The sequence below is a fragment of the Phyllostomus hastatus genome, unplaced genomic scaffold (assembly GCF_019186645.2).
Source record: "Phyllostomus hastatus isolate PE091 unplaced genomic scaffold, TTU_PhHast_1.1 phas_contig_34, whole genome shotgun sequence".
In the NCBI taxonomy this organism is placed as follows: Eukaryota; Metazoa; Chordata; class Mammalia; order Chiroptera; family Phyllostomidae; genus Phyllostomus; species Phyllostomus hastatus.
In genome coordinates this window covers 23628470-23648325 of record NW_025333857.1, presented here as the reverse complement: position 1 = coordinate 23648325, position 19856 = coordinate 23628470, and the positions used below count along the sequence as shown (strand labels likewise).

The 19856-nt window shown below is 34.9% G+C and overlaps 1 protein-coding gene across 2 annotated transcripts in view; it reads left to right on the top strand.

Annotated features, from left to right (window-relative positions):
* The window catches only part of UHRF2 (ubiquitin like with PHD and ring finger domains 2), a 90414-nt gene that overhangs the window by 65731 nt on the left and 4827 nt on the right, over positions 1-19856 (top strand). The window contains exons 7-14 of one of the 2 annotated variants that reach the window (XM_045840486.1): positions 574-697; positions 1237-1344; positions 3832-3936; positions 8119-8225; positions 11734-11896; positions 12577-12717; positions 14950-15061; positions 15408-15565. In XM_045840486.1, the coding sequence (XP_045696442.1) occupies positions 574-697; positions 1237-1344; positions 3832-3936; positions 8119-8225; positions 11734-11896; positions 12577-12717; positions 14950-15061; positions 15408-15565 (1018 nt within the window). Of the gene's footprint in view, positions 1-573; positions 698-1236; positions 1345-3831; positions 3937-8118; positions 8226-11733; positions 11897-12576; positions 12718-14949; positions 15064-15406; positions 15566-19856 lie in introns of both variants that reach the window. The other variant, XM_045840487.1, reaches the window with a different exon arrangement.

Here is a 19856-nt window from a genome sequence, read left to right as displayed (position 1 = left end):
TTATTGTGGTGGTCTGGAACCAAACCCACAGTATCTCCAAGATAGCCTCTACAGGTTATATCAGTGTGGCTAACTGCAAATAAGCTAAAGGAGAAACAAGTATAAGCAATTAAAATTGAGCTAGGGACAAGGCTAATATAAATAAACATCCTTGAAATTTTGTTATAATAGACTGTACATTTCACACTTAGAGAATTCTAATAACCAATTTAGACGAGATGTGTATGAGTCTCATATTTCAGTGTTCAGTGTAGAAAAATCCTACAGTGTAGAATTCTTGTTCCTTTTGTTTTAATGATATGAACATGAAATGAATAATTCACATTTTCAGGGTTAATGATAAGATCATAGTACCATTTGAATTGGACAACTGTGCCTGTCTTTTCAGGTAAATTTGAGAATTTATATTAAAATTTTGAGTTCCCTAAAAGAGTGACGACTTCTTTAAGTACCAGCTGAAACTCTGAAATATATACTAATTACAACATCTTAAAATTTGTTCTGCCCTAGAAAGGTCATTATTCTGTTACTGGCTTTAAGATGGTATTATCAGAATTTTTTTTTCTTTTAAAGGTATTGTCCTTCCTGTAAAACTGATTCCAGTGAAGTTGTAAAGGCTGGTGAAAGACTTAAAATGAGTAAAAAGAAAGCAAAGATGCCCTCAGCTAGTACTGAAAGTCGGAGAGACTGGGGCAGGGTAAAGATAAAAGTCTCCTTTTCTTCCTAGTTAAATGTTTATAATAACTATAGTGCAAGTTATAATTTTTCTTAAGATTTTATTTTATTTTTAAACAGAGGGGAGGGAGAGAAACATCGATGTGTGAGACAAACATTGACTGGTTGCCTCTTGCACACCCCCAACTGGGAAACCTGGCCTGCAACTGAAGCATATGCCCTGGCTGGAAATCGAACCAGCAACCTTTTAGTTCATGGGCTGACACTCAATCTACTGAGCCACACCAGCCAGGGCCAAGTTATAATGTTTTAATAACAATAGTAGTAATTAGTAGTAATGGTATAAATGGTACTTTAAGTATCAGAAATACTAACAAATAACTGTGTTGTTTAATGCTATTGTTAATTTATATTTGTTAATTGAATTTAATAATATAAATTGTTATGTATTGTTAATCATACAAATAGCCAGGTTTCTATTTTATTTATATATTATGGGATCTAAGGGCTTTAAGATGTAGCATAACCGATTTCTCTAACAGCGTGCTCTGTGACTTGTAGGGAATGGCCTGCGTTGGTCGAACTAAAGAATGTACTATTGTTCCTTCTAATCATTATGGACCTATTCCTGGAATTCCTGTTGGATCGACTTGGAGATTTAGAGTTCAGGTATTTTTAAAATTGACTTAGTTGAAAGAGTAGAATTGGGTATAGTTCAAATTGTAGCAAATATCAGTGTCTATTAATTATAAATGGACTAACGTGGCTAGGTAGTATCACATGGTGTTCAGTTAGAATGAAAGATTTTCTATTACAATGGTTAGGCTGTTCCCCATAGCTTGACAGACAGAGGAACACGCATCATGAATAGGCATCAACTATGCCTTTTCATCATTTTGTTCTACTCTTTCTGTTACTGTTACGGTAGTTAACATTATTGGTAAGTTTTCTAAAGAATTTTTTGCCAAGATAATATTTGCAATATTAATTTTTTATTTTTGTCATGTATGTAGTAAGTTCTCATCTAGTGTCATTGAACTACAAGAAAGATCACTTTAGGTGTTTTCTTTGAGTCTAACCTTTCTGAATGATTATTAAGTTATTGGTCAGAGGAACTGCCAGATAATCCCAGGATAAAATTACTTCTTTTTTCCCCTCAAAGAAGGCTATATTATATTTACTTCTGATTTCTTCTTTAGAAAGGTAATTTTATCATTACGGACAACTTAATGTGAGGGAGGGGAAATCTTAGGTAGAACATATTGCAATTAGAGGAGCTTGAATTTTAATAATATAGAATGGTAACATTTTAAAGTTAAAATAGTGTAATATATTGCTTGAAAGGTTAAATACTAGTATATGGTGTATTTTCAAAACCCACCCCTTTTTTGTCCCCATTTTCTGTTCATCAGAGATAACTACTTTAACAATGTGTTTATACTACCTTTGTCTTCATATATTAGTTTTATTAACCTCCTTCTATAAAAAATGAACAATTTAGTTTAACACACTCTGTCCTCCCATCGCAAAATAAAATAATTTGGTTAAGTCACTATTCAAGGTTTGATATTATTATGACTTTGTATCTATAAATACAGTAAAAATACACTGTATTTTTAACTGTCTTTTTTGTTTGCTTTACTTTTTTTGTATAGGTGTCACTAATTCATTTCTGAACTCTAAAAGTCCTATTAATACAGTCTAAGAATATTTTGAGGTTGTTGGCCTGAGCAACTGGAAAGATGGATTTGCCATTTAGGAAGTGGGGAAGATTTAAAACAGGTTTATTATTTTCAGGATTGGAGAGGTTGGGAATCAAGTGGTCCTGTCTTCTGAAATACCTGGTATTTCCAAGGACTAAATCCAGGTTCTGTTGCCCTTAACAGCTTCTTGTGGGCTTTCACTGTGCCTTCTTCCCTAGCCCCTCTATTCAGACTTGGATTTTAGCTCCTTTTTCTTTGCTAAGAACAATTGTATATTTCGGGTTTTGTTTTTTTGTTTGTTTGTTTTTTTGTTTTGTTTTGTTTTTTTAATTTTTAAAGTATTTATTTTTAAAGAGGGGATGGGGGTAGTAAGAGAGGGAGGGAAACATCAATGTGAGAGAAACATCAATCAGTTTCCTCTCACACATGCCCTAGCCAGGGATGAACCCACAACCTAGGCATGTGTTCTCACCCGGAATCAAACCGGTGACCTTTTGCTTGCAGGATGACGCCCAGTCAACTGAGCAACACTGATCAAGGCAAACAATTGTATGTTAAGTAGATGAATTACATACAGTACTTAGGGAGTTTGAAGTACAGAAAAGAAGTGACACTTGTTTCAGTGAGCCAGATTTGATGATGTATGGGAAAATAGTAGGCCATTGAAGTAGTAAAATAGCATGAGTAAACTAAGAAAATGGGTAGCATGTTTGGGTAACAATGAATAGTTTTGGTTGAAACATAGAGGCTCCATGAAGGAGAAGCTGGAGATTGGAGCTAGCCAGATTGAGAGGATGATGTGTAATACTTAACTTGGGCTCTATAGAGTGACTATTAGGCCATTTATTTTGAGCCCTTGAAAATTAAAAGCTCATTCTGTTAAAGGATCATTCTGTTTGTGATGGGTAGAATGGAATTGAAGAAACAAAATTGGAGGCAGTGAAAGAGGGTCTAGTTTAAGCATTAATCACTCAAACTAACATTATAGCAGTGGAAGGAGGAAAGAAAATGAATTTGGGAGATCAGGTCAGCAGTATTTGTGGCCAAATAAATGGGTTTGGACATTGAAGGAGAAGGATGAGGCTAGAATGACTCTTGCCTATCTGACATGCCTAGGAACAGTGCCGTAATCAAAGACAAGACATGAGAAGAGATGTGTAGCACTGATAGTATATCCTTGTTTACCCAGATTGAGCTGTTATTAGCAATAGATATAAGATGATTATTATTTCAAAACTCAGAATTCCAAGCCTGAGCACTTTCAAGAGTCATCAGCTCAGTGCTTAAGAGTTACATAGTTGGAGAGAAGTAGAGTCAGTGAGCAAAAAGGAAGAACTCTGGGTGACCTGCAGTTCTTAGTTGGAGGCTTTTAGGTCCAATGGTATATGTGAAAGCATTTTGTAAATGTAACTTCACTGTTTAAAGGTATTATGAGACCCTATTTATTTTATAGGTGAGTGAAGCTGGTGTACATAGGCCCCATGTTGGTGGAATTCATGGCCGAAGTAATGATGGGGCTTACTCTCTTGTCCTGGCTGGTGGATTTGCAGATGAAGTAGTAAGTCATAACTTTGTACTTTAGAACCTGTTTTGATTATTCAGTAAAATGCAGAAGTTTTGTCTAGGGTATATCTAGTCCTATCTCTTTTTAGCATAGAGTTTATGTTAAAATAGCCAGCTCTGTACAAGTTACAAGGTAAATCAATTGGCAGTATTTAATCTTTGTGTGTACTGTTTTGATTTACATATATGTGGTACTGATTATTGCAATGAAAATACATATTCTATAGAGCTCATTTTTTAAATTAAACTTACAATTATGGAATAATTTTAGATTTGCATGTAGCATTAGAAACAGTACAAGATTTTTGTGCCCTTGTCTTCTTCCCTCAGTGGTACATTTTACAAAATTACAGAACAGTATCACAGCCAGGATATTGACATGCTACATTGAGGACACTGAACATTTATTTTCCTTACCACAGGGATCCCTTGTGTTGCCCTTTTATAGCTACATGTACTATATCTGCTCTCCACCACCCCCCCTTCTTAACCCCTGATCTCCACTAATCCATTCTCCATCTAATCCATTCTCCATTTCTAAAATTTTGTCACTTCAAAAATCTTTATAAGTGGAATCACGTAGTATATAACCTTTGGAAATTCTGTTTTTGCTCAGCATAATTCTCAAATTATGCCATGTATTACCAGTTCATTCCTTTTTATTGCTGAGTAGTCCATGGAATAGGTGTACCATGGTTTGTTTAATCATTCACCTGTGGAAGAACATCTGGGTTATTTCCAGTTTTTGTCTACTATGAATAAAGCTTCAGTAAACATTTGTGTGCAGGTTGTTTGTTTGTTTTTCCTCAACAAAGGTCTTCAGTGCTCTGAGATAAATGACCAGAGTATAATTGCTGGGCTCTGTGGTAGTTGACATGAATATTTTGAAGCTGTATGTTTTAAGTATTTTTCAGAAATACAAAAATGTTATATAGCTTATTGAAATCAGCACTTACTTTTTTTAAGGCTCTGTTAGAAAACAAACCAACTGAAGTGGAGTCTCTTTAACATGTTTTTAGTGGCCAGCCAATTGTATTTTATCTAGGCTCTGACATTTGTGTGTGAGACCTTGACCAAATTATTTAACTCCACTAAACTTCAGTTTCCCCGTGTATAAAATTTTAAAAAAATAGTATTGTAATTTTATATCAGAAAGTGATATAACTGATTTTAAATGAATTAATTTATGTAGTCCTGGGCATATAATAAGGATTCAGACAGTTCTATAATCTGGATCAGAAGCTTATCTTAAATATATGAAACATATAAACATATATTTGTAGAGCTAAAAAGAAGTACCAAGTTGAAGTAAGATGGGTGTTATTACTTCCTTTTTCCCATCTTTTGAATATAGTTATTAGTCAGACATTAAACATTTGTGGAGAAAAATACTGGTGCGGTGTCATAAGCTCTTAATTCTGTTATATAATGTAAAGAATAATTTTTTTTTAGTAAATACTTTTTTCTTTTTTTCCTTTTATTTTAATCATTGTTCAAGTACAGTTTTCTCCCTTTTACTCCCATTCCAGCCCACCCACCCAATCCTCCCCACTTCCCTCCCATTACCACCTTCCCCCTAGCTTTTGTCCATGTGTCCTTTAAATTTGTTCCTGTAAACCCTACCCATTCTCCCCTGAAACTCCCTCTTCTCTCCCCTCTGTTCACTGTCAGTCTGTCCTCTATTTCAGTGTCTTTGGTTATATTTTGCTTATTTCTTTGTTTTGTTGTTTAGGTTCCTGTTAAAGGTGAGATCATATGGTATTTGTCTTTCACTGCCTGGCTTATTTCGCTTAGCATAATGCTTTCCAGCTCCATCCAAGCTGTTGCAAAGGGTAGGAGCTCCTTCTTTCTTTCTGCTGCATAAAATTCCATTGTGTAAATGTACCATAGTTTTTTGATCCATTCATTTACTGATGGGCATTTAGGTTGCTTCCAGCACCTAGCTATTGTAAATTGTGCTGCTATGAACATTGGGGTGTATAGGTTCTTTTGGATTGGTGTTTCAGGGAAGAATAACTTCTTTTAGGACTAAAATACTTAGGCTTAATTGCCAACTAAGATGTAACTGGAGATGTTCTATTTTGTAAGCATTTTCAATCTTTTGATCTTAATCATATCTACAGAAAAAGGTAGAGGGAGCCTTAATAAACTTTTCTCATTCAAGAAAAAATTTGTTCTGAAACCTTTAATTTGGTATGGTATTCGTGGAGCCAATGATTTCTTTTTGTTTAGATGATTGGACATGAAGCTATTGAATACCTGCTGATAAGAAGTTAACATTTTAGTCTAGTAACTTGAATTAATCACATGCTAGCTTAGTGCCTTGATTTTGGTGACCTCACTTGGGAAATGAGGTGATCTGTCTCTTAGAATTGTCCTGAGAAGTAGTTTACTTAGTGATCAGGAACAGACTGAAGCCAAGCTGTGTGGGTTTGTGTCCTGGTGCCATCTGTTACTAGCCGTGTGATCTTAAGCAAGTGACTGCACCCCTCTGCCTCATCTATAAAATAGGGTTTATAAGACCTACCTCATAGGGTTGATGTGAGGGTTAAATGAACTAATCATATGTGAAAGGCGTAGCCTAACCTTCATATATAGTAAGTGTTAGGTTGGTATTATCAGTGGTAGTGGCAGTGCCCAGTTTTATGGACATGGAGGGGGTACTATGAGAGAGAAACTGGCAAAAACTGAGGCTATATTCTAGATAGCCTTGAATTAAGGAATCATTAAGGGTGTCTGGGAAAAGTTTAATAATTTTAATTGTGCTGTAGGATATTTTTCTGGTAGTCTTTTGGGTTGAGGGGCCAGTGAGAAGACTGAGATAAAGGTCTTTTACTTGATAAGGGTGATGGCAGGACTGGGAGCTCCTGGCTTATTGTAGTAGGGAGCTGCTTTCTAGCTTGGAGAAGAGTAGAGATTGGAAAATCTTGGGAAGTTTAGTCATTTGGGGGCAGACTATATCCCCTGTGTAAATGATAGCTTCTTTATGTGAGCTTTCCCCAGGCAGCAATCTTGCATTTAAGCTACTGCTTTACAGGAGTACAGCTTAGTAGAGCATGAAGTAGAAAATGCAACAAATTTAGGCTGATCATTTTTCATGGGGAAAATAGTCTGAAATCATATTGACAATTCTGACAGTCTGGCAGTTTTTTTCCCCCACGAGTGATGATAATTAAAAGTTTTTATTGTTATAAAGATTAAAGTATAGAAGAGTTAATGACAGGATTTTAACCTTTTTTACTTGACTATTAGCTGCTTAAAGAATAATCCGAAGTGCTTTTGTTCTGTCTTAAACATTGTTTAGCTTAGTTTGTCCCTCTTATGTACTCCTTCCTGGTTTCCACTACTTTTTCTCTTATAGAACTACCACAGTTATAATTTCAAAATTGACAGGGTTATGAATATGAGCATAATGAAGTCAATACAGATATCATTTGGAAAACTTTCTCATCACTTGAAGTGTTCTGGGCTATACTAGTTGTACTTATTAGAATTACTTCAATAATATCTATATAAATTTATAGCTACTACAGAAATATTTTTGGAGCTAGTTCATGTAGCATCCACTTCTTTTGGCTTTTTTTAATTTGTCACATGAGGTAGACACTTTATGCAACTTAATAATAGGTCATTATTTAACTTAATGTAATTTGAGGTAACTCATAGAATGTGAAATGTGGGAACTTACCATGCTGTTTGGATTTTAAAGTTGAAATACAGCAGCAAATGCGGGTGTGATGTAGATTGCTGTTGAGAAGTCAGTTATGATGTATTTATTAAAATGGTACTCCATAAAGAACCTAGAAGCTAATGTTGATAAGTTTATTTTTATAACACTGAATTAAGTGAAACAATATTAAGTGAAATCAACCCATCAGAGCTAATTTTGTAACATTCTGTAGAATATTTGATTTTATATCTATTTATATATATATATCATGAGAATAGCAGTGCTTGGAGGTATATAACTTCAAAATGAAATCTTTAAATCAAGTGATATAACTTGACAGTATACTACACATAAGATTACATTTGAATTGGGCCTAATTTAGGTAGATACCTTGAGAAATTATGTTAATGTACAACATCCTAACCAAATGTTCTGACTCTGAAACAAGACTTGATGAAATTATACTTGGGTTTAGGTGTCTTAATGATGAAAAATCTTCTCCTGCAGGACCGAGGTGATGAATTCACATACACTGGGAGTGGTGGTAAAAACCTTGCTGGCAATAAAAGAATTGGTGCACCATCGGCTGATCAAACATTAACAAACATGAACAGGTACTCTTTATTGTTAGAGTTTGTAAAGACTATTTAGAATATGGATTTTGTATAAATGTTTGGTTATAGGATTATATAACTTAGACTGTAGAGAAAAATCTTAAATTGAAAGTTAAAGATCTAAAATTAAAATCCTGTTACCTGATAATATAATTTTTTGCAAGCATCTTATTTCTTTGAATTATTATTTCTAAAATGACAAACACATGTGCTTTGCATTTGAAAACATGTTGAAACCTTTGAAGGAAAGGAGCCTATATAAGTGAAGTTGAGGATAAGGTGGCTTATCTACTACCCTATAAGTCAAAGTTATATTCTACTCAACCCAGATTTAAAGTGACAAAGTTCTTCTTAGAAGAGACACACTAATGAGGAACACGGTTATGTTTGGGAGCCACATTTAAACACATCAAATAACTAAATCAGAACTACACTCAAGGTGTTTTTAGGATTTATAGTAATCAGATTCTTTAAATGTTATAAGCGAGAATCTTTAGTGACAAAAGTGACCTTTTTTAATTAAATGCTTGTAAGGCATTTACAAAAGAGCCACCTTGTGTTGACCTTAATTCTATGGAAGTATCGATGACATCCAGCTTCCATGGGAAAGAAAATTTAATAATTTCAAAGTTATTTTACTTCATAAATGCATGCTAATATCAAAAATAAAGTAACCCAAGCAAACAATCCGATAGCAATGACTACATTATAACTTATACTGATTGTTTTGTAATCATTTCATGAAGTTTAAATTTTTGTATAAGGGTACATTATTAATAAGGGTATTTCATGGGTTATTGAGTAAAAGTGAGTATTTTTAACTTTCTTGAGATTAAATCACGTGGTTTTAAGTAGTATGCCCATAATTTCTGATTAACGTGTGAAGTAAAGAATATAGCAGTATGATTTCAAGACTTTGTTGCATACCAAGTTATACAGAATCTGTTTTCATGTCTTTCTTCTATATTATTTCTGACAGTAGGATTATTTTACTGAACCAGCAGAGGAGACAGGTCAGATTTGCTGGTGAAAACATTCCTGAGGCAGGAGTCCAGTCACTAACTAGTCTTTCAAGCAAGAGAGCAGCTCTTTAGGAGGAATGATCTTAAAAGGAGTTAGAAATATTTTGATATGTTTTTGTCAGTGAGAATGTGACTTGAATTTGCAAAAGGCTTTTCTAGGTTGTCAGATATGAAAATTATATTTTCCCCTTTAATAATAATAGATTTTTTGCTTGAATGAAATTTCTTTCGTAACTACCTGCACTTGAAATATACACAGTAGATTCTTTTCAACCTTTTGAAAAACCTAATAAGTGTACCTGGTTAACCATGTTATAATCTTATTACAAAATAATTGTCAAGTAGTAAAAATGTTTTAAAAGGAAGGTAGTGAAAATGAATATTAACTCGAAATACTTTAGGACTGATATATCATAGAGACGCTAACATCCATTTAGTTAATTTGTACATTAAGCTGTGAGTATCCCTTGTGATTGATTGTAATGACCTCTTGGGCAAAGGTACTATAGTGTTTTATAAATATGAAAACTGAAGTGAAAGGTCCTTAGCTCTGACCTACAGTATACTCTTTCCTGACTAGTATATAGTCTGATTCATTTTTGCTACTCTGCTAAGAGGTAGCTTGATACCTGCTTTTTGCTTTTGAAAAGTTTGTTCCTATTTTTTCTCTGCCCTTCCACTTTATGAAACTGAAAAGGGCAGCAAGGTAACCTAGCCGTCCTTTATCAGAGCAGTTAGAGGCAACCAGTTGAGCTGGGGATAGAGTAATGGAAGAGCCTTGTTGTTATGACTAGTTTCATCCTCTTGGACTCTTCACATACTTGAATAGCCTGAATATTTATATGAAGCTAGAAGTAAATTAATGCCATTTAGTGGTGGCAGTCATTGTGACTGAAGGTAACTCTGAGCACCACAGCATTCCACTCATGAAGATAATATTTATCCTATGTTAGCTCTTTAAGAAGATGATGTATTGAGATAACTATTCCATAAATAAGATATAATACTAGCTCTAGAGTTGATGGCTGCATTTTCTTCTACCTCCTAGAATTTTAATGCATTTTCCTTTGAGATAACAGATAACTTGGTAAGCTTTAACTCTTTGGCCACATCTATAAAAGGTTTTGTTTTTTGTTTTTATTTTTGTGTGTGGGTTTTTGTTTTTTGTTTGTTTTTTTTTTTGTTTTTTTAAGAAACAAGTTCATTTACTTTAACAATATAACATGGTCAAGATATTTTTTTATCCAGGTATTTTAGTGGATTAGTCATTTACTCTTAAGGCCTATTTTTTGAGCCTGCAAAAAGAGAACTATACTCTGAACAAGTATTTTGTATCATTACAAGATTGTGTGTATCTACATAATTTTTTAAAAGATTTTCAAGAGAGAGGAAGAGAGGGAGAAAGAGAAGGAAAGAAACATTGATGGGTTGCCTCTTGCATGCCCCTAAACCAACCCAGGCATGTGCCCTCACCAGGATTCAAACTAGTGACCTTTCCATTCACAGGCCGGCGCTCAGCCACTGAGCCAACGCCATTCAGGGTGTGTCTGTGTATTTTTTACTTCATGTGTTCCCAGTGGTTTCTTTTCACCTAAGTTAGGAATTTGGTATCTTAGAGGAAAAATACTAATTTTAAGTAGATTTTAGTTTGGTGGGGTTTTTTGGTTATGCTTTTGTTTTTTGAGGGGGGCAGAACTAAGTTCCCCAAGAAAGGTCTTCTAACATCTAATAACCTTACTGGTTAATTACTACTGAGTATGAATACTGAGGAAGCTTTAGCTTAATCAAGCATTGCTTCCAGCTCACTGTTCCTCCTTGTTTATGTGTCTTCAGCAAAATGCAGTGATCTTGAGAAGCCAAGCAGTCTTCACTGTCATGATTTAGCACAGACATTTGAATGCTTCATTTTTATTTAAACTTACGTTTTTTTACCAGAGGTCTTTAAAGGATATTCTCATATTGAATTTGTTCTTAATATCTTCTAAACTTTAAGGAATCTCTGTTGTCTGGAATGTGGAAAGTGGACCTAGAGAGGTCATTCATACCTTGCTGCCAAATTTATTTTTCTGAATTTCTTTCTACATTATTCCAGCAATTTACCTCACTCCCTATCAAAAATAACTATTACAACAGTCGGTTGCTTTAGTTTTCCAACTTTTTCCCTTTCCTCAACAAACGTTATTTAAAGAAAATTCCATGTATTTCTAGTTGTTTTCTATTATACGTGGCACAGATGTTATTACTTTCAGAAGAACCCTACAGGCTATCTGAGAACCAATCCCCTGGCTTGGGGGTGACATCAGAAAACTGATTTGTCTTCTCTGCTGGTGGGGGAAAGCATAATCCTATTATCTGGAATAATATGGAAAGAATCATAGAATCTTAACCGTCAGGTAAGGCATAATTCACCTTATAATTGAGCTAATGATGCGATTATATACTTGAAGAAAGATTACTTGGTATAAAGACTTTGCTTTATTTTTTAGGGCATTGGCCCTAAACTGTGATGCTCCATTGGATGATAAAATTGGAGCAGAATCTCGGAATTGGAGAGCTGGTAAGCCAGTCAGAGTGATACGCAGTTTTAAAGGGAGGAAGATCAGCAAATATGCTCCTGAAGAAGGCAACAGATATGATGGCATTTATAAGGTGCTCTATCTGGCATGACCTCTTGTTAGTCATTCTTCCTGGGCTTTCAGGACAGGGTTACTACCACAGGGAAATCCTCTGCTATGGGTGGGCTGGAGGAAACATTAGACCATCCTAGTTGGTATTTCTACTTTTTCTGAAACTATAACAGATACACAAAGAGAGCTCTTAACTTTGATACTTTTCTTTTGAGGCTAATTTCAAGTCCATAAGGGCAAAGCAATATTTTGGGTTAAGCTTTTTATAAGTTTATTCTCTGTGATAAAACCTTTAAATAACTTGGCCATTATAGATCTTGATTCTTATATATCTTTCAGAATGATTTTAACTACAATAGATTTTCAAGCACAGCATATTATAATTTTTAAAATAGGTTATAGTCTTTGTTTAGAAAACAGGCATCTACTGCTGCCATTTCTACTTACTATTATGCAAAATTATATTAATAGGCATAATCTTGTAAGTATTTCAGATTTGTAGTAATCTATACATATAAAGGAACTATCTTAATAAGAAATAAGGTCAAAATAATATTTTGGTAATATTCTTAATTTATTTACTGTTGCAAAACAAATACCTTTTGAAGTTAGGTTTAGTTTTGGCAAGTTTAAACCACTAATATGATGACATTATAAGTTTTAACTTTAAATCTCAAAGTAGTACTGAATACTATGATTTAGGTGGTGAAATATTGGCCAGAGATTTCATCAAGCCATGGATTCCTGGTTTGGCGCTATCTTTTAAGAAGAGATGATGTTGAACCTGCTCCTTGGACTTCAGAAGGAATAGAACGATCAAGGAGATTATGCCTACGTTTACAGGTTAGATTACATTTGTCCAGGCTACTTGTATATTCATAAAAATGTACACCTCTACTATCAACATGCTTTAATACTGGATATAACCCACAGCAGTTGATCAGTGGATGGTAAGGGGTGAAAATGAGATCATGCAAGTATATAGAAAGAGAAACAGTAAAAAGGTAGTATCCTAGGTGTCGAACTGCCCTCAGACCAAGAATTGTGCTTGGGAAAAGTTGGGCTGGTCAATGAAAAGTATTTTCAATTCAATATGGAGATCACTTGAAGTATGAGGGAAAGGGATATAAAATTTAGGTGTAGGAGACCTCAAGAAGGGAAGTTTATCCTGGATGGCACAGGGGGTGTCTCTCTAGTAGGGGAAGGGGGGAGGTGGCTTGTAAGAGTGGTCTGCTTCCTACCCTTCTCACTTTTCCTCACCCCTTTTCTCTCTTCCCCCTCAAAGCTGCTTCCCTGTCCTGTCACCACCTTTAGTGTTGTGCCTTTTTTTTCCCTTTGCCCATGCTCAGCTGTTAAACCATATAAGACTTCGTTGGTTTTGTATGCATAGTGGATGGTGTGGCTGCATTCCCCCTCCACTGCCTATACACCCTAGACTTTGTCCCTGACACTGACTTGCATGGTTTGAGTTCATCCTCCATCATTCCCCATTGTTGTGCTTTCCGTAAAGACTGCCAGCTTTGTCATTTTCCCTGGCTCTGCCCACACTGCATGTGTAGGGGCTGAACTATGGGCAAGTGTCTGACCACCCAGGCAGGTGAGTGTGTGTCTTTTAGTGCAAGTCTGTTTCTATTTTTGTTTTCTTTTTAAATTCATAGATTTATTGTTTAAATGAGACCCATCAGCTGCTAAAATAACTACCAAAATACAGTTGACCCTTGAACAACATGGGGGCTAGGGGCATCAACCCCTACACAGTCAAAAGCCATGTATAACTTTTGATAACACAAAAAAACTTAAGTACTAATAACCTACTGTTTTCCAAAAGTCTTACTAATAACAGACTATTGACACACATTTTGTATATGTTCTTAAAATAATGTAAGCTAAAGAAAATGTTATTAAGGAAAAAAAATATATTTACAGTATTGTATTTATTGATACTGTAAATTTGTCGTCTGTTTACAAGATGAATTGTCTATCAGTACCTACTGACAGACATTGATATTATCTTACATGATACAAAACACTGTAGATATTAATACATGTTATAACAATAGGCATGAAAAATAAAAAGATAATTTGAAAAAGAAATTTATTTATAGGTATAGCAATTCATGTAATGAAATCTCCAAAAAAAATTCCAATATCTTTATTGGAAAGAATTCACACATAATTGGATCCACACTTGTCAAACCTTTGTTCTTCAAGAGTCAGCTCTAAGTCTTTTGTAACTGATATTTTTTAAAAAAAACTTTTTTTGTTAAATCCATTTTTTAAAGACTTTCTGATCCACTGTTCATCAAAGAATGTTCTAGAAAGGTTAGACATGAAACTGAACAGAAGCATATAATCCCATTTAATGTGATGAGTTAATGTATCATTGATGAAGATGGAAACATACTGAGCTTTAAACAAGAGTGTATCACAAAGCATATCCCAAAGGAAAAAAAGATAGCCAGTAAAATCCAAAGATAATAGGTAGAATTTATTCCTTAAAGTCGTACCTTTGGCTGATAAAGAATTCAGTAATTTAGTGGCTTTAGGTCTTCTAAAAGCTTTTATTATCCACTCACCCCCAATTTTTGAGATAAGAAATTTGGCTCTTAATGTTTTGGTGGGGTTTTCTTTTACTTTTTAGATTAGCCCCACAATTTAGTGTAATCCTATCGATGTGAGTACCATCTGTTGTGCTCTGTGGTTGATCTTCACTTGTCTTCATATCAAGATTCTACTTTCCTTTCTTCCTCCAAATTCTCAAGCCACCTAGTCACAACTCCTGTAAAACTTAGTCTTTCCTGTTTTAGATCTGAAACTAAGATCATTGTATTATAAAATGGAATTTCTTAACAATCAAAAGTACATGGTTTTACACTGAATTTGGGATGGTAATAATAGTCTTCTGTCATTTGAATTTTGTTTTTTTTTTTTAATGTCTGCTTCCTTTATATAAATTGTTCAGTTAGGGAAAAAATGGATTCCTCCTCTCTCCCCTTTTTAAATTTCTCACCAGGATCTAGAAACCCCCCTTCTCTGTGAAGTTTAAGTCTACATTGTACTTTTCCCCCCCATCAGTATCCAGTAGGTTACCCTTCAGATAAGGAAGGGAAGAAGACTAAAGGACAGTCAAAGAAGCAGGCCAGTGGAGCCTCAAAGAGGCCAACTCCAGATGATGATGATGATGATGGTAGGTAATGATTGCAACAAGTAAATCCTAATAACATAATTTCTAATAAAGAGAAATATTAACAGAATAAATTGAGGAACTCATAAGAAATCAAACAAAGCAGAGGGGTTATAAGAAATCAAACAAAACAAGAGGGTTTGGGTGTGGGGTTACTTTTATTGTATTTTAATAGTGTCAGAATCAAAACAGCAGTATATATAATATCCTGAACTCCAGGGGAAGTTAGATGCTACTTTATGCAGGTTATATTCATGCTAAACATTACTGGTGCCAGTTAACTCTTTTGTGTCATAGTTCTGCTTAGAACTACTTGCAGGTTTTCTGATGTATTTTTAAATAAATCTAGATGATTGTCCAAGTGCCTCAAAAGTATTCAAAGCATCAGATTCAGCAGAAGCAGTTGAAGCTTTCCAGCTAACCCCTCAACAGCAACATCTAATTCGAGAAGATCATCAAAACCAGAAACTATGGGATGAAGTGCTTGTACATCTTGTGGAAGGACCAGTAAGTAAAGACTTTTTTGTTTTTCATATAATTACATACCTTTATTTTCTAATTTTAAGTATAGTTGACATTCAATATTATATTCATGTCAGATGTACAATACAATGATTAGACATTTATATACCTGGCCACCATAGGCCTAGTAATTGTCTGTCACCATACATAGTTATTATAAGATTTTTTAAATAATAATGTCCTGATATTAATAAATGGTGGAAAGTAATTTCTCTATGAAGTATCATTTTCACAAGCCAGTCAAAACCTGATCCTTTAATCTTTTCAGCCAGTGCCTGCAGCTTTCAGAAACAATCTGAGGCAGAACTTAAATGCTTTTAAATTTGTTTTAGACCTCTAGATATTGGTTTCTGACTTCTCTGTGCCTGAACTTAATAATTAATGTTGAGGTACTATTCATGGAAAAAATTTTCAGTGTGGAACATACTCAAGTTAATCTAAAACTCTTTAGAAGAGTGTTTTGGTTTTAATTTTTTATTGTTCTGTTACAGTTGTCCCCATTTTTCCCCCAGTTGCTCTCCCCTGCCCTGTCTAACCCCTGCTCCCAAAGACAATCCCTACCCCATTGTTCTTCCATGGGTCCTTTGTACATGTTCCCCTTTTTTTCCCTGTTGTCCTCCTCTCCCCTCCTCTCTGGTCATTGTCAGTTTGTTCTTTTATTTCCATGCCTGTGATTCTTTTTTTCTTGTTTGTTTTATTGATTCTGTTCCATTTAGAGGTGAGATCATATGGTATTTGTCTTTCACCACCTGTCTTATTTCACTTAGCATAATGCTCTCCAGATCCAGCCATGCTGTTGGGAAGGGTAGGAGCTCCTTCTTTCTGCTGCATAGGATTCCATTGTGTAAATGTACCACTAACATTTTTTTTTTTGATCCACTCATTTACTGTTGGGTACTTCAGCTGTTTCCAATACTTGGCTATTATAAATTGTGCTGCTATGAACATAGGGGTACACAGGTTCTTTTGAATTGGTGTTTTAGGATTCTTAGGGTATAATCCCAGCAGTGGAATCTCTGGATCAAAAGCAGTTCCATTTTTAGTTTTTAGAGGAAATTCCATACTGTTTTACACAGTGGCTGCACCAGTCTGCATTCCCACCAACAGTGTACTAGGGTTCCCTTTTCTCCACATCCTCACCAGCACTTGTTTGATTTGTTTATGATGGCCATTCTGAACTGTGAGGTGGTATCTCATTATGGTTTTAATTTGCATCTCTCCAATGGCTAGTGATGTTGAACATCCTTTCATATGCCAATGGGCCTTCTGTATGTCCTCCTTGGAGAAGTGTCTGTTCAGGTCCTTTGCACATTTTTTAATTAAAGTGTTTGTCTTCCTGGTGTGGAGTCACGTGAGTTCTTGATATATTTTGGAGATCAGATTCTTGTCAGAGGAATCATTGGCAAATATGTTTTCCCATGCGACTTGTTCCCTTTTCATTTTGCTAATGTTTTCTTTAGCCATGCAGTAGCTTTTAATCTGATATAGTCCCCTTTGTTTATTCTTTCTTTTATATCCCTTGCCCTAGGATATATATCATCAAAAATATTGCTGCATGGGATATCTGAAATTTTCCTGCCTGTGTTTTCCTCTAGGACTTTTATGGTAGTTTTTTTATCCAGCTTAAGTTTATTCTGGTGTATGGTATAAGTTCGTGGTGTAGTTTCATTTTTTTGGCATGTACTTGTCCAGATCTCCCAACACCATTTATTGAAGAAGCTATTTTTACTCCACTCTATGCTCCTGCCCCCTTTGTCAAATATTAATTGGCCTTAGAGATGTGGCTTTATTTCTGGGCTCTCTATTCTGTTCCATTGATCTATGTGTCTGTTCTTATGCCAACACCAGAGTGTTTTGATTACAGTGGCCTTGTATTATAGGTTGATACCAGGTATTGTGATCCCTCCTACTTTGTTCTTCTTTCTCAAAATTGCTGAGGCTCTTCAGGGTCATTTATGGTTCCATATAAATTTCTGAAATATTCTATATCTGTGAAATATGTCATTGGTATTTTAATAGGGATTGTGTTGAATCTATAGATTGCTTTGGGTAGTATGGACATTTTAATGTTCAGTCTTCAAATCTGTGAACATGGTATATACTTGCATTTGTTTGTGTCTTAATTTCTTCAGTGTTATATAGTTTTCTGAGTACAGGTCTTTTACCTCCTTGGTTAAGTTTATTCCTAGGTACTTTATTTTTCTTGTTGCTCTGGTAAACGGGATTTTCTTTCCTAATTTTTGTTTCTGATATTTCATTGTTGGTGTACAAAATACCTTCATTTCTTGATATTGACTTTGAATCCCACTGTTTTGCCAAGTTCACTTATTAGGTCGAGTAATTTTTTGGTGGAATCTATAAGGTTTTCTATGTACGCTATCATGTCATCTGCAAACAGTGACAGCTTTACTTCTCCTTTCCAATTTGGATGCCTTTTATTTCCTTTTATTTTCTGATCCCTACAGCTAGAACTTCCAGCATTGTGTTGAATAGAAGTGGTGAAAGCAGATACGCTTGTCCTGTTCCTGCTTTTAGGGGGAAAGCTTTTAATTTTTACCCATTTGAGTCTGATGTTGGCTCTGGTCTCTCATATATGGTCTTTATTATGTTGAGGAATGCTCCCTCTGCTCCCACTTTGGTGAGTGTTTTTATCATAAGTGGATGCTATTCTTTATCAAATGCTTTTTCAGCATCTATTGATATGATCTTGTGATTTTTGTTTTTTATTTTGTTTACATGATGTATTACGTTTATTGATTTGTGAATATTGTACCATGCCTGCATCCCTGGGATGAATCCCACTTGATTGTGGTGTATGATCTTTTTAATGTATTGCTGGTTTGCCAATATTTTGTTGAGAATTTTAGCATGTATGTTCATCAACAGTATTTGGCCTGTAGTTTTCTTTCTTTGTTGTGTCTTTATCTGGTTTTGGAATTAGGATTATGCTGACCTTGGGATTTCTTGGAATAAGGAGAGTTTTTGTTATATTTCAAAGTTACCTGATAGCATTAAGTCTTACGCAATTCAGCACAATTTTAATGCCTACATGTTCAACCTAGAGGTAAATAAACCAGCATTGATCTGTTTAAATACTTCATATGTTTTGGATTTTTTGGGGGGCGGGGGGGTAATCATAAAATTTGAAAGTGAAAAGGAATTACAGAGTTAACTGATGTGTGGATTTGGTATTAAGCTGTTTTGCAAACAGAGGTTTCTTATCAGATCCCCAAAGCTTAGAGGTTTTGAATATAAATTGTTCATTCCTTGCTTGCTCACTTGCTTTTTATTGTCTTAAATTTGCTTACAAATTCAAATAGTCTGTTTTATTACATATTAACCTCTTGTCATGTGTAATATAGTTACTTTTCTGCTTTTTCTCCAAAGTATTGTGATGTGCAGCTATTGTTGGTGACCTCTAGTATTCTCTCTTGAAATTCCAAATTATCTCATCATCTTTTAGTCATTTCTTCTTTCCAGATTTCTTTTTATTTCTCTCTGCATTAGCCAGAACTTCTGTGTGTCTGATATGGGATATTAATGAATATCTATGTGCTTTCTATCTATATTTAAAGGGAACTCTCATAGAGTTTTTGCATTGCTTTTTGTTTCAGAAATAGTCATTATTATATTAAGGAAGAATCTTCCTGGTATAATTGTTAAACTTTTAAAAATGGGTAAGGTTTATCACATACCCTTTGGATTTATATTGCAATCATCATTTCCTTTGCCTAAAGATGTGATATGTTGAGTTATCCTTGGTAGAATGAGGCTTACATGTGTGGCAGACAGAAGTAGAGTGATTTAGCTCTGTGAGAAGTGTCACTTGATTTTTTAGCCAAGAAACCCAGGCATAAGAAAAGCCAGACTCTGACAGAGTAAGATACAGCAAGCAATTGATCATGGTCTAATTACACTCTGGTTAGAGGGGATACAGCTGGTTAGTGATAAGTCAGGTGAGTTCTAGCTGTGGGTGGGCAAGGGACAAAGTGACAGGTATCAGTGAAGAGTCACCTGAGTACAGGCAGAAGTTTTTTGCACGTCTGTTTTCTTGGTTGGACATGTGTATTATGCTTCAATGTGAGGCTTTTAATGTGTATAGTCTATTATCAATAAAAAAATTAAAGTGGTTGAATCCTGTGAGACTTGGCAAGGATGTAAAAATCAACTATACTTTTCAATCTCTTCTTTCAATATAACTTCTATATGAAATTAAGTCATCAGTTGACAATTCTCAAACCAAAAACAAGGGCTCCTCCTCCACAAAAAAAAGTAC